This window comes from Otolemur garnettii, unplaced genomic scaffold (genome assembly GCF_000181295.1).
Source record: "Otolemur garnettii isolate 467f Iridium unplaced genomic scaffold, OtoGar3 scaffold00007, whole genome shotgun sequence".
NCBI lineage: Eukaryota > Metazoa > Chordata > Mammalia > Primates > Galagidae > Otolemur > Otolemur garnettii.
The window spans coordinates 25538212-25554326 of record NW_003852402.1 but is presented as its reverse complement, the minus strand read 5'-3'; the positions used below and the strand labels follow the sequence as shown (position 1 = coordinate 25554326).

At 36.9% G+C, this 16115-nt stretch overlaps 1 protein-coding gene across 3 annotated transcripts in view; it reads right to left on the bottom strand.

The window, feature by feature from the left end:
- Positions 1 to 16115, bottom strand: part of CEP83 (centrosomal protein 83) — a 110630-nt gene that overhangs the window by 47070 nt on the left and 47445 nt on the right. For all 3 annotated transcript variants that reach the window (XM_023509436.1, XM_023509437.1, XM_003783348.3), the window contains 2 exons: positions 9871 to 10122; positions 6744 to 6875 (listed from right to left, as the gene is read on the bottom strand). In XM_023509436.1, coding sequence (XP_023365204.1) covers positions 6744 to 6875; positions 9871 to 10122 — 384 coding nt within the window. The remainder of the gene's footprint in view (positions 1 to 6743; positions 6876 to 9870; positions 10123 to 16115) is intronic.

The window sequence follows — 16115 nt, the reverse complement described above, 5'->3', positions numbered from 1 at the left end:
ATTTATTTTAATACCTAAACCTTCTGTAGATTGAGTTTATTACATTATAATTTCATGGACAGAATTTAAATTATAAATGCTTTAAAAGTTTGAAGAAATACACAACAGTGACAAATGAATTGCTATGACGGATTTAAGGATAACCTCTGCTACTGTATACTAACTGCAAAAGGTTAAGAATGACATCACAGTTCATTAACATACCATACTGTAGCTGCTTTAAATATGAGGTAGAAAATTAGAACCATCTTATTTCATAGAAAGTTGATTGATTTCATGGTAACTTCAAGAACTACAAAATAAAAACCTATTTCTTATTCATTTCACCCTGCAATTTACTGAAATGAGAAAATATTTTCAACTACACTGCAATTATTGAAACTGAAAGGATACTGGGAAGGAAGTGAAGCCAACAAATGAAGTCTGACTTTGAGTCTACTTTTACTGGTACAACAGTGGTACATGCGCATATGACTTATCCTCTGAATTCAAATTTATCCACTTAAAAGTTTTTCTTTAGTGCTTTATTTCTATAATAATAAAATGATGAATGCACTTATATTAATAGTTAACTGTTAGTTTCCTAAAAATATTCTAAAGGGAACTGTTATTAAAAATAAAAAACTTCTGGGCATTGTGACGAGCGCCTGTGGTCCCAGCTACTTGGGAGGCAGAGGCAGGAGACTCGCTTGAACCCAGGTGTTGGAGGTTGCTGTGAGCCATGATGTCACAGCACTCTACCCAGGGGGACAGCTTGAGGCTCTGTCTCAAAATAAATAAATAATAAAAATAAAAAATTTATATGAAAATTTATTACCTAGTAGTGAAAAATCTTAGCACTTTTCTATGAGTAATCTGAACCAAGTCCCAAATAGCCACAAAAAAGTTTCTTTCTGCCTCCAGAACTCTGGTCCTTAATCTCCTTTGTGATCAGATCCCCCAAATCCTAGAAAACTAGAAACCATTTATTTAAATAAAATGTACAACATTAAAATGATGCATAAAATTTCAAGAGATTTGCAGTCTTCTAAAGATTCTCTGAGCCAAGTCACCTTGTTTTTCACAAAGTGTTTTCCATGTAGATTCTGGCCTTTATACTGTGGAATTGCTTTGCACTTTTGATACAATGAAAGTATTCAGAGATTATAACTAACACAACTGGCTCGGCGCCTATAGCTCAACCGGCTAAGGCGCCAGCCATGTACACCTAAGGTGGCGGGTTCGAATCCCCAGCCCGGACCCGCCAAAACAACAATGACGGCTGCAACCAAAAAATAGCCGGGCGTTGTGGCGGGCACCTGTGGTCCCAGCTACTTGGGAGGCGGAGGCAGGAGACTCGCTTGAGCCCAGGAGTTGGAGGTTGCTGTGAGCTGTAATGCCACGGCACTCTACCCAGGGGGACAGCTTGAGGCTCTGTCTCAAAAAATAAAAAAAAATAAAAAAAAAATAAAATAAAATAACTAACACAACTTTAACAAATGTCAAAAATGGCAATACTGAGTATTTTACAGGGGTTCAGAATTTGTGAAAGCACACATCTCTGCACAGTAACACAAAATAAAATAATACATATAAGAAACTAATATATAGTTGAAAAATGTGTTATCTAAGAAGATGCGGAAGCAAATTCCAAAGAGATGATATAGAAATTACGATTTTTTTTCAAAGTTCTATAATAGTATGATCTCACTAATTTAGCTAAAAAAGGATAACTCTGTGGCACAGCTTCCTTAAAACTATTTTTTATTGATATTCCAAAGGTCAAAAACCTCCAGGGGTAACTAGAATAATATACCTCACTGTGAAATATCTTTAAGGTGATTTTCAAGCCATCTTTGGTAATACCTTCTAATGCAAGATTGATAGTCATACTGGTAAAACTTTTTTCTAAAATTTAACAACATTTACAAATTTGAATAATTTAGACAAACACACTCCAGGTGTTCCTTTGCATTGCAAACAACCATTTGCTAGAAGTGCAAAATGTTGATGAAAATTTCATATTGCAAAGAAAACTGTGACAGTCATGTTTGAAATATTATTATAAAATTTGTCCTTCCAATGGAATCTTTTGATATGCAAGATTTAAAATGAAACTTGGTTTCTCTAAAGTGGAAGGATGGTTTTTAATATTCCGTTTCTATGCAAAATAATGCAAGTGTACCTTTAAAAAGACAAGCAACTCTTAAAGTGTGTGTTAATAAACAAGCTCAGAGAAATAATTCTATACTAAACTGCTGTTCTTCCTTCAGCAAAATAGGAGAAATCATCTATGCTCAAACTCTAAAAAGAGCGATAAAGAGTGTATGTACATGAGGTTTATCTTACAAGGGTACAAGTGAATCTTTCTAAGAGTAGAATGTGAACGTTTTAAAATAATAACTAAGAAAATGACATGAAGGCTATGTTAACCAGTTTGATGGAAGCGTTTCGGATTGTGTGTGAAAACCCCACACTGTACCCCAGAAGTGCATTAATGTACATAGTTACCATTCAATTAAAAAAAAAGAGAGAGAGTATATGTACAGAAAAAAGACAAGATTCAGGCTCAGCACACAGGTGAGCCTTGAAGCTTAGGAAAAATACTCGGTGATGCCCAAGAGAGAAGTCTCAGTAGAAGCCCAGTATATCCAATGTCCTATCGCTACATCTATGGTTCCAGTTATTCCAGGAGGCCAGTCTCTCTACTCAGGTCCAGAACAACATGTTAGAAATACTGGTTACTTGGTATTATTTTTACAGAATTAAAAATAAGTTATATTGGCTCAGAGCCTGTAGCTCAAGCAGCTAAGGGGCCAGCCATATAACCAGAGCTGGAAGGTTCGAATTCAGCCCGGTTCTGCCAAACAACAATGACAACTGCAACCAAAAAATAGCCAGGTGTTGTGGTAGGCGCCTGTAGTTCCAGCTACTTGGGAGGCTGAGGCAAGAGAATGGCTTGAGCCCAGGAGTTGGAGGCTGCTGTGAGCCGTAATGCCACAGCACTCTACCCAGAGCAACAGCTTGAGGCTCTGTCTCAAAAATAAATAAATAATTTACACTGGAATTGGAAGAAAAGCATGAGAGAATTCCCTACATTCTAAATTTACTTTTTTGTGTCTTATATCTATTTTTTGTATACTCTATAATTCTAGGCATTTAATATGTATTCGTTGAATATATAAATAAGCTACTTACAGTTAATCAAGAACTAAATTATTAATTCATTTTCCAGTAGGACTTACACAATCTTAGTAGGCTGGAAGTGTTCTTAGAGGTCAGCTAGAACAACACCTCTTTTCACCTATGAGGAAATTAGATCCCAACGATGTTAAGTAACTCACCTAAGGTTACACACAGTTATTGATACAGTGAGGAACAAACTAGTCAATGGGCTAAAAATTCTGTATTCTCTATGTTTCATTTTCTTATTTAAGGATATCACTAGTCTATAATCATTGTCACTGTTATTTTCACCAGCCAATATTTGGTGTGTTGAACACTATCTTTAATAGTCACAAAAATCCCATGAGATAGGTATTGTCCCCATTTAAAAGTTATGCAAACCAGAAGTCACACAGGTGGTGTGTGAACTCAATGAGTCAGGATTCAAAGACAGCATCATCTGATCTGAAACCCAGGACTTTTCTATTTCACTTCATTACCTGCTCCAAAATGGTACTTTCTAATTTCTAAATATATATGAATTTCAACCTACAAATTACCTGACTGCACTTAAAATATTTTGACAATTAAAAATTCTATTTGCCTAAATTTCACTTATTCTTTTTAGTGCCAGCCATGTCTATTGAATTAAATAGATACTGGCTACAAAAATACTTTGTAAACCAGGTGTCCTCAAACTACAGCCTGCAGGCCACACGCAGCCTGCCTAAAACATTTATCCAGACCTCCGGGTGTTTTTGCCGCCACTGCCTGTCCTGCTTAGCAACTGACTCGTCCCGGGGCCCCACAATCCAACCCTCCAACAGTCTGAGGGACAGTGAACTGTCTCCCTGTTTAAAAAGTTTGAGGACCCCTGTAATGTAAACTATAAAAAAGAAATTCAAAGAGTCACTAGACATATAATGCAAATGTAATACAGTATTTGTTTGCCATGAGAAAATCGGGGTAGACTATCTCCCACAGGTAACATCCAATACATTTAGAACTATGGTTTTAGCCTTTCAGGCACAGAAATCCAATTTTGTCACCACGCTTGAAGAAGACTCTCAAGGTCAGACTCACATTAATGAAGTTTAAAAAGAGTGAGCTATAAAATCACAATGCCAATTTAGTAATTAGGAGGAAAAAATATAACAATAACTAAAATATTTGTAAATCTCAAGGATTAGTATCTCCTCTCCCTGTAAAAAAAAATTACACTGGGAAGTCAAGTAACAGTTAAGAAGGTTGCCTGGTGATTATGGAATCAGAACAGACTGACGGAGATGAATGAATTCTCTCATGACCACAGACTAAAACAGATTGGTTTATTCATCTCCACATTAAGAATAATCTTTTCAATAGCACCAGAATAAATTCTACTGACTAAAATTCTTTCTCCCATCTCTCATAAATACTATCTCTTGGTCTTCTCAAACAATTAGTTGGCTAAGGAATTTATAATGAATGCATTATTCCTTTAGATAAATTCATATATTTCTACTAGGCTATAGGGAGTGCCTTCTAATCCTGGGGCCATCCTGTTTTAGATCATTCTATATAATGCTACCCTTACAGAAAATCCAACGATTTCATTGACTCAGAAACCAATGAGTCTATTTCCAAATTCTTAGAAATGACCTAAGTCTTAATAATGGCTGATATTTGAGTGATTATTTGTTGTTGGCTTTTTTTTTTTTGAGACAGAGCCTCAAGCTGTCACCCTGGGTAGAATGCTGTGGCATCACAACTCACAGCAACCTCCAACTCCTGGGCTCAAGTGAGTCTCCTGCCTCAGCCTCCCATGTAGCTGGGATCCCAGGCGCCTGCCACAACACCTGGCTATTTTTTGGTTGCAGCCATCATTGTTGTTTGGCAGGCCTGGGCTGGATTCAAACCTGCCACCTTAGGTGTATGTGGCTGGTGCCTTAGCCACTTGAGCCACAGGCGCTGAGCCTGAGTGATTATTTGTTAGCCCCATAATAACACATTAACATTCTTGGCTCGGCGCCTATAGCTCAACCGGCTAAGGCGCCAGCCACGTACACCTAAGGTGGCGGGTTCGAATCCCCAGCCCGGACCCGCCAAACAACAATGACGGCTGCAACCAAAAAATAGCCGGGCGTTGTGGCGGGCGCCTGTGGTCCCAGCTACTTGGGAGGTGGAGGCAGGAGACTCGCTTGAGCCCAGGAGTTGGAGGTTGCTGTGAGCGTGATGCCATGGCACTCTACCCAGGGGGACAGCTTGAGGCTCTGTCTCAAAAAAAAAAAAAAAAAAAAAACACATTAACATTCTTTATGCACAGTGTCTCTCAATTTTTGCCATAACTCTAGAAAGCAGGTTATTAGTTCCATTTTACAGATGAAGACACTCAAGTTTCCAAGAGAAAGTGAAATGCCCAAGGTCACACACCTTTAGAAAGGGAAAGAACTGAATCTGAATCTAGTCTGTTTGACTTCAGAGGCCAATATAGGATAACATATTTTTATTACTGCTAACCTATTTCTGGTTATTAGAATATGCATATGTATACACACACACACACACACACACACACACACACATATTGCATTTGAGGAAGAAAAATCTTTATGTTTCTAAGGAAAACTTTATATACAAAAATGTTTTTGGAATATTCAAATTATTACATTTGGCGGGGGGAGGGACAGAATCTCACTCTGTCACCCAGGGTAGAGGGCCATGGCATCAGCCTAGCTCACAGTAACCTCGAAGTCTTGACTTGAAGCCAATCCTCTTGCCTCAGCTTTCCGAGTAGCTGGGACTATAGGTGCCCGCCACAATACCTGGCTAGTTTTTCTGTTTTTAGTAGAGATGGGGTCTCACTCTTGCTCAGGGTGGTCTCATATTCTTGAGCTTCAGCACTGCATCCTTCTCAGCCTCCCAGAGTGCTAGGATTACAGATGGGAGCCACTGCTGTGTTTCCCTCATATACTGACATGCTTTGCTTCCTCACCTCCTTCAGAAACCATCTACTCAGAGGCCTTCCGTCTGCTCACTTAGTACACAGCATCTTCCCACTCCCTCTGCCTTACTATCTTCCTTACCTGCTTTATTTTTAATAGCATTTAATACTGCCTGATATATTTATATTTATTTACTTTTTATCCCACCTTTTCTTTCCCACCAGATTCCTCTCAATCAAATGTAAGCTTTAAGAGAATAGGGACATTGTTTTTGTCACTATTCTTTCTCTAGCTCCTAGAACAGTGCTGGCACATAGTAGGTACCTGATAAATACTTCTTTAGTAAATTAATTAATATTAGCAGCATGATCTACATGTATCTTATCATTACAAGAGTGGAATAATTTGGCTGGAGTCTGGGGTTATAGTGACCTATGAGCAGGCTGCTCTAGCCTAAGTGACAGAGCAAGATCCTGTCTCTAAGGAAAAAAACAAAAAGAATGAAGAAGCAGCATAAGATGATATACTCTACTAGTCAATGCATTTCTTTAATGGAAGGTCAATATAATAAAATAAGATTAAAGTAGAGAGAACTAAACTATTAAAAACAAAATGTCTTTATCATATAGTATGAAGCATTCTAAAAGAATGAAATAGAAGCATGAAATAACTTACTGTACTGGTCAATGTGTTTATTTCCCGTTCAGCTTTATGTAATTTAGTATTTAAAAAGGTGTTTTGTTCATTACTTGATTGTAGTTCTTTTTCCAAGCGTTCGACCTGTAGTTTAGCTGACTGTTTTTCAGCCTTTTAATAAAACAAAATATTTTAAAATTTGTTCATAATTTTTCACAACTTTATCAAAACAAAATAAGCACTATTTAAAATACACATATAATTAGACAAAAAGTTATTCAAAATCTCAACAATTTTAACATGTACCAAAATAATAAGAGTTTTCTCAAACTAAGTGGTAGAATTCAAATGAAAGGTATTTGCTCCAGGAAATATGCCACAAAAGGTATTCTGGACAAACAACGTATCAATAGCCACTAGCAAAATAAAGCTCGTATACTTCTCTCCTGAGAGAAAGTCCTTAAGTTATTAATTTAATACCTATTAACTCAACCCAGACATAATTAAAACAAATATTTTGGGGAATTTCCAGGCCACAGCAGATATGGAAAAGCATATTTCAAGACAGAAGAGAGAGCTCATCAACAGTAGTAAGTAGTGCAAATTGAAGATCTAAATCAGTGGAGATTTTTTTTTGGAGTAAGGGAGAGAGAAGAATTAGAAATCCTCACTCATCTGGAGACTTCTGAAGTATAAGCAAAGAAGCTCTTCACCTCTTCATATAATTAAAATTCTTAATGAAGTCTGTTTCAAAAAAATTTCTTGTTGGTAACACTCATTGTACTCTTTAATTAGAGACAAAAAACTAAAGGCTTTAAAAAATATTACTCAAAATAATTAAAATGAAAAATGTTGGCATTTAAAGGAATAGCTTCAGCTTAACTCTATCATCTCATTTACTTTACACTGATGCCCTCCATCTGCAATAGGGTTACATTCTGATAAACTCATTGCAAATTCAAAGTACCAAAGTCCCAAATGCATTTAATATACCTACCAAACATTATAGCTTAGCTTAGCCTGTATTAAATGTTCTCAGAACATTTACATTAGCCTACAGTTGGGCAAAATCATCTGGCAACACAGCTCCATGTAGAGATGGTTTACCCTCACGATTATGTGGATGACCAGGAGCTGTGGTTTGGTGCCACTACCCAGCCTCAAGATAGTCAGATCATAGCCTGGGAAAATATCCAAATCCAAAATTCGCCTTGGTATGGTGGTTCATGCCTGTAATCCTAGTACTCTGGGAGGCCGAAGTGGGAGGACTGAGTAAGCTCAAGAGTTCGAGACCAACTTGAGCAATAGCAAGTCTCTACTAAAGATAGAAAAATTAGCCAAGCATTGTGGCAGCAGCCTGTAGTTCCAGTCACTCAAGAGATTGAGACAGCAGGATCACCTGAGACCAGGAATTTGAGATTGCTGTGAACTAGTGCTACAGCACTCTAGCCTAGGCAACAGACACTCTCTCTCAACAAAAAACAAACCCTAAAATTTAAAGTATAGTTTCTAATGAATACATACTGCTTTCATACCATCATAAGGTAAAAAATCATTAAGTCAAGCCATCTTAGGTTGGAGACTATCCGTATCTTCAATATGATAATGAGTGTATGTAACAAATAATTTGGAGGAAAAAACCTGTTTTCTTTAAATATAAAATCATACTCTCTGGGCATACACGCCAAGAAAGTTAAAAAAAGAAATACTTGCTATCATGTGCTTATTTTAATTTCATCTGACAAATGATAATTTTTTTTTTTTTGAGACAGAGCCTCAAGCTATCCCCCTGGGTAGAGTGCCATGGCATCACAGCTCACAGCAACCTCCAATTCCTGGGCTCAAGTGAGTCTCCTGCCTCAGCCTCCCAAGCAGCTGGGACCACAGGCGCCCGCCACAACGCCTGGCTATTTTTTGGTTGCAGCCATCATTGTTGTTTTGGCGGGCCTGGGCTGGATTCGAACCCACCACCTTAGGTGTATGTGGCTGGCGCCTTAGCGATAAAATTAAATATAGACTCTTGAAAATGATGAACCTTCTATCTTTTTGTCATCATTCAACTTGCCCTGAAAATAATCACTCCAAACAAACTCAGTGAAGTTCCACACTGGAACTACATACTATATTCGACTGCAATCATCTCACTTATTCTGTCACTATGTAAAATATTAATACATTAAAGGTGGAAAGATGGCAACATAAACAGTCTCACTCTGAAATGAACTGCTCCATGTCTAAGGTCCAATGATATTGACAACTTTAATTCAGAAAACCAATAAATACTGACAGCGCTTCAGGCAAAAAATAAAAAAGTGACTTCTACTCTTCAAAACGTATCAATGTATGCCTTGTACCAGCTTGTTGGCTGGAAAATAATTTTGGGGGTTGGATATTGAATTTTAACTACAAACCAGGTGCCCATTAATTTCCCTCCAACCCAAATCATTTCATACCCATTCCAAAGGAGGGATAAAAAACACTTTGAACTGCATCAAATAAATGAAAAAAAATTAAATTGGCATAATTGCTACAAGTCAAGCACTAAGAACTAGGGGAGTAAGCACATCTGAATAAAATGGAAACTGAGAATTTTCAAACAGCAATACCTTTGTAAGAGTACTAGACTGACTCTGCCAACACTTAACTTTCTCTAATGAACTCAGGAAAATAATTCAGTAAAGGTTTGTATGTATTAGTAGCCAAGCTGAATTTTACTACTATGGCAAGAAGCTGTCATAAGATATGTAAGATAGTATTTCTGTTCAAATAAGATTTATAATTTTAAGATCTCAAATCCCAATGTAAAGAACATACTATCTTGGAAGAAATTATTCTTTCTGGTTTGAGATGATTTAGTCTCCAGAAGCTCTAATATATGTATTTTTCATTTTGCGTATTCCATTATGTGGCATTATAAGAGTTAAGTCACTTGAGATAGGTAACTTGACTCCCAAAGAACAAATATCCCTTTGTAAACGTGGTAGCACAGTACTGCTTACAAATCAATAGCTTTCATCTTTACAAAAAGAATACATACTCTGGGGATTCCACAAATGCGTAAGCATTAGATTAGTGAGCATACACTTATAATCTAAAAAGTAAAGGCTTGTCCATTGCATTTTTAAAAAGTATGCCATTCTCTACTGGGAAGCAATTAAAACCTTACCTCCAGGGATCTGATCGTAGCCTGCATCTCAGCCAACTGCCGCACTTGTATTCTTTGGGCACTTTCTACCTGAGCATCAGAATTCTCTTTTTCAGCCCTTAATTCTGTTACTTCAGCCTCTAAACCTTTTAATTTCTGACACAATTGAACTTTTTCTCGAACAAGTTGCTCCACTCGTTTGCTGTCTCTTGTGAGATCAACACTAAGCAGCTGGTTACGCAGTTCTTCTTTATCTTTCTCCAGTCTTACAATCTAATAATAATTTGAAAGAAAGCATACAACCTTAAATTACGGAATTTCCAGTCATGAACATGCTTTACAAATTAGTGAATTAAAATTAAAAATTACACAATACAAAAGCTCAGGTGGTAAAATGAATTACAATGGAAAAAATCTAAAAGGTCACGTTCTTCATTCTGTATTCAGGGTGACTCAAATGTGAGGGCAAGGACTTTGTCCTATGTTCCCTCTATCTCTTCACAGTATCTGGCACAGGGCTTAATCAGTTGCTGACTAAAATTCAAAATTAAAAATAATATAAAAATAATTACTAAAAATACACCAAGTATTTTAAAATTCATCGAAACATTATAGGGATTCATGTGAGACCAAAAACTCTAACACTGCTGAGCTTTTCTTCTTGGGCTATGTCTATACTAATAAGATTATCTTTTCAAGGCAACTTAAGTCACACCAACACTGCTTGTCTGTGTAAATAAAAACAAATGTGATTGATGAGTGTTTTAAATGACAGCTTAGAGTTCATTAAAGTCCTGGTTGTGATGATGGCCTGGTTGTTAGTTCTCAGATTATAGAAAGAATTGAAAACCATCACTCCAGGGCATGTGTTAGAGTCACTGGGGAACTTCTAGAGCAGAAACACCACTGGTGTCGTCATTCATGCCAACTGTCACTGCCAGTTAGGCTCCAAACTGCTTCCTAACCTCTAAGGCATTTCAGCGGTTCTTCACCTCTGGGACAATGGGGCCAAGCAATCAGGGTAGAGCTCATTCTTTCCCTTTCCTGATCTCTCCTCAACTATCTATCGAGACGGAGGGAGGGAGGGAGGGAAGAAGGAAGCCGCTACTGTAAACAAGGGCAAGGGTTGTTTGTAGCCAGGATGAACTTCAAAGACTCCCTCTATGCCTAAAGAAATGATCTGCAACCTAGGCAAAAGTGGTCACAGAGCTATCAATAAAAAGTTACCAATAAAAAGCTATTAATAAGGCTCGGTGCCCATAGCTCAGTGAGTAGGGCGCCTGCCACATACACCGAGGCTGGCAGGTTCGAGCCTGGCCTGAACCTGCTAAACAACAACCAAAAAAAATGACAACTGCCACCAAAAAAACAGCTGGGTATTGTGGAAGGTGCCTGTAGTCCCAGGTACTTGGGAGTCTGAGACAAGAGAATCACTTAAACCTAAGAGTTTGCAGTTGCTGTGAGCTGTGATGCCATGGCACTGTACCATGGGCAACCAACATAGTGAGACTCTGTCTAAAAAAAAAAGCTATAAATAAAAAAGAGACCTCCACCCCAGGGAAGGATCTGTTTTCTACATCTGCAAAATGGGAAATTGAACTGGAGGCAATGTGAGATCCTTTTCAGTTTTAACATGTAGTGATTTCAACTTGGTTTTTTCATGTTGAATTTAAAATGTCAATAAGAAATAGAGGTAGAGCTATCCAGCAGGCCAAATAATAGCATTTTTTTCTAGAAAATAAGATTACTCCTCAAAGGTAGCCTTCCGAGTTAAGCCCTCAAAAGACCAACTAATTATTATCTCTTTCCTATTTTTCCTTTCACACTTTACATAAAACCATGGCATGTAACCTGGTTTGGTCTCTGACTACCTTTGTTTTTCCTCCGTATTTTTTTTTCCTTCAACAAGCTGTGGTAACTGTGCAAGTCACATTTTCACTCTTGTCTCAGATGAAATGAACGACGTGAGATGATCTTTAAGATACCATTTAGCTTTTATATGAGGTAATTTAAACATGGTTTTAATGTGCTGTATCAGAGTACGACAACTCATCAAGATCACAGGCAATGTTTAACTCAGGTTCAGACAATGGTGCCCGTTACCCAGCTCTGTGCATCAAGTACTGAGTTAAGGGCTCTACACATAAAATCAACGGTAACAATAATTTCTCTTGTAGTTCTCATTTTACACTAGGTGTCACAAGGCTCATGTTCTGAACCAGCATGCCCCCTACATTATTGCTTTTTCCACTAGTGTGGAGAGCTACCTCTATGATAGCTGAATGGACAGCCAGAGCTATGGGACTAGATGACAGCTAGCTAATGGCTGAGTAAGGATTAGATTCCACGTTTTAACTGCTAAAGCAGACATCACTATGAGATCATTCTTAACGCAAACTGGTAATCACTAATTTCTCTATTCACTTACTCATTCACAGATATTTACTGAGTACTTACTGAGTACCCAGCACTGCTATAAGTAGTAAGGATACAACCCAGCGGACAAGCAACAAACACAAAACCTGTGCTGTCAAGGAGCTTATTACAGTGTCATCACCACAGCACCAGTGATTGTCCTAGGCATCGGGACACAATCTCAGACCTTTCCTTTTCTTCCACTCTCAAACTCACGTGTCCATCTTCCTTGAAGTCTCTTCTCAACCCTTCCTCTGAATTTCCAAAGGTCTTTACTTTAATTCTTCTTTTATAACACTTATTCAGATCTGCCTATATCACAGTTACCTCTACATTTATTTTATTTTCTTCTAAAATATAAATCTGCTTGACAGGTAAAATGATGTATTAGCCAATTTTACTTTTTAACAAGTTGTTGAAGTACAGAGAATGGAAGACAAACAGATCATGGATGAAGAACACTGGTTCATTTCCTTTTCAAAGAATTATAGCACCATTCCACTTCTCCAAGGCACAGGAGAAAGAAAGGCAGTGTTATCGGATTGCTCCATGCATTTTTGTTTTTATTATCTTTATGATGCAGCAAAGATAAATAGGTTAGATGTTCTGGAATCCAACTGCCTACGTCTCTTTTTCCTATTTTAAAGATAATGACCTACTGTCTTCTGCCTTGTATTATTTTTTTAAAAAGTCTGTTGTCATTCTTATCTTTGTTCTTCTACTAAAATGTCTTTTTTCCTCTGGTTACTATTTTTAAATAAAACTTTTTATTTTCAGATGATAAGTTCACACAGAATTACTGTGAAGAATAACAAAGAAATCCTGTATGTCCTTGACACAGTTTGCCCTGATGATAACATTTCTCTTCTTTTACTTCATGGAAGATGTTATGCAGAATTGGTCTTAATTCCTCTTTAAACACTTGGTAAAATCCTCTGGTGAAACCATTCATTTGGGGCATCTTTTTAATTATTGATTCAATTTCCCAAATAGCTGTAGACCTATTCAAATTACCTATTTCATATTGGGTGAGCTGTGGTAGTTTAATGTATTTTGAGAAACTGATCCATTTCATCTACATTGTCTAATTTAGAGTTGTTCAAAGGGGCTTGTTATCCTTTTAATATCTACAAGGTCGTAAGTGATACTCCCTGTTTCATTCCTGACATAATCTGAATCTCCTTTTCTTGTTAGTCTTGCTAGAATTTGATCAATTTTGATAAACTTTAAAAAAAAATAGCCCTTTCACTGATTTTCTTTTGTGCATTTATTATAAATATTTTTTCAGAATATTATTTGGGTATAAATATTTTGGTTCCATGAAATGCTTTTATACAGTTTGAGTCAAAGTTACAATTTTCTCTGTTAATTTTGTGTTTTCAATTTTATCAATTTCTGCTCTTTATTATTTTCTTCCTTCAACTTGCTTTAGTTTTATTTTGATAATCTTTGTCTAGGTTCTTGAAGCAGGAGCTTGGTGATTTTATATGCATCTTTTCTGTTTTGAGACAGAGTTTTACTTTGTCAACCTCAGTAGAGTGCCGTGGCATCACAGCTCACCACAACTGCAACCTCAAACTCTTGGGCTCAAGAGATGTTCTTGCCTCAGCCTCCCAAGTAGCTGGGACTACACGTTGCCTGCCACAACACCCAGCTATTTTTAGAGATGGGGTCTCCCTCTAGCTCAGGCTGGTCTCAAACCATAAGCTCAGGCAATCTGCCAACCTTGGCCTCCCAGAGTGCTGGAATTACAGGCCTGAGCCACCGTGCCCCACCTTTACATGCACACACTTAGTGTTACACACTAAAAATTATGCTGCATTTTCGTTTACATTTGTGATGTATTTGTTGAAAGGTAATCTTCACTGAAATGTTTTCCATTGAAATTTTCTCCTTGACTCAAATTATTTGAAGCAAGTCATTTCATTTCTAAACGTCTGAATATTTCCCTGTTACTTTTCTGTTACTGATTTCTAGTTTGAATCCACTGTGGTCAAAGAACTCACTCTGTATGATTTCAAGTTTTGTAAGTTTGCTGAGGCTTATTTTACAACCCAGAATATGGTCAATCTTGTATATGTTCAGGGAGCACCAATGTGTTTGGGTACTCTAGTTGAGTGAAGTGTTACATAAATATTAACTAGATCCTGTTGATTAATGGTATTGTCAAGTTCTTGCTGATATTCTCTTTTTCTCTTTTTTTTTTTTTTTTTGAGACAGTCTCACTCTGTCACCCAGGTTAGAATACCATCATAGCATCAGTGGCATCATCACAGCTCACTGCACCCTATATTTTATACCAGTTAAAATTATAAAATTGAGAGGGGGCAAGAGTGGGCTCTATTTTGAGTTTTGACATTATTCTTGCTATTTCTATACAGTATATTTGAAGTTATATTTGCTGTTCCATGATCCACAGCCACCTCCCCAGGTTTTACTGATTTTATATATACAAACTAGAGTATGAAGGTAAGTGATGAGACGAAAACAAATTCCCAATTATCCACTCAGTAATACTGCTTCTGCATAATCAATTGGGAAGCAGAAGGGGAAAAAACTTCCATCTTATCAGAAATTTTACTTTCCTAGTCTCTATTAATTATGACTTCTTAATTATCATTCATCTTCAGATTACTAAGGCTATCATAACACATACCAATTATGAAAATTGGTGATACCGTTAACCCCTTAAAATTTTTAATAGATACTATTTGGTTTTTCATGGGTGAAAATAAATTAATCAGATTTCAGATGCAGGTTTCATTCTTTAAAAGAAAAAACACAACAAAACTAAGAATCTAGAGAATACAAACAATCATTACCACATAATTATCTAAAATCATCATTAGATTTTAAAAGCAAAGTATAAAAGCACCACTATACAGAACCTCAGTACTTACTCTTCAATATACTTAATCTTGATTTTAGCAAGGAAATTTTTATCTTTCCTACTTTTCACAATAAAATTTTACATGTAGTTCCTTTAAGGCTGTCATAATTACAGATGCAAATCTTCTCATAATCACACATAGTATATATATATACCTACCTCTCAACAAAATTATAGTTGTTGGATGGCCCCTACTTGAAATGTCGATTTCAACTTACTGGCCACCACTGGATGAGTTGACAGGTTACTGGATGGGTAAAACCCAGGAAGTGTGTTTGACCACATGTTGTTAAGACCCAGGCTTAGGGCATTTGGAAGGTGAGTAGTGGTCTGGTTTGTGGGTTTGAGGGTCTGGGTGGAGACTGCATTTTGTTCTCTGTGCAAACCACAGGAATGTGACACTGAAGGTAGACTTAGTCTATATCCTTTCCCACTCCCTCTTGAACTGAAGCTAGAGAGAATGGGCATTTTTTTAAACATTATAGCATACTCTGAGACAATATGATGGTATTAAATAAAAACAAGAAACTGACTAAATGCCCTGGGCTGGGAGTGGGCTACCTAAATTCTATTAACTGGCTGCTGACTTTCTGTGATATTTTGGACAATTCACTTATCCTTTAAAGTAAAGAATGTAAGATGGTCTTGCCCTACCTCACTTCTTACAAGTAGCAGTAAGATAGTACATGAATAAAGCACTTCAGGCCGTAAAGAATGTTTTAAATGAAAAAATTATTACAAATATTTATAGTGTTCTGGTACTATATTGTTAACGGACTCAAATGATCCAAAGTTCAGCTTCTTACATACAAAACAATCATGAAACAATCTGTTCACTGATAGGAATAAATCAGTCTGCTCCAAAAAGCAGTTTTAGTTTTTATTAGATGCCTAGAACACTATAAATATTTAGTAATCGGTAAAAGACAGTGAGTATATTTTAACTCTTTTTTTTTTTTTT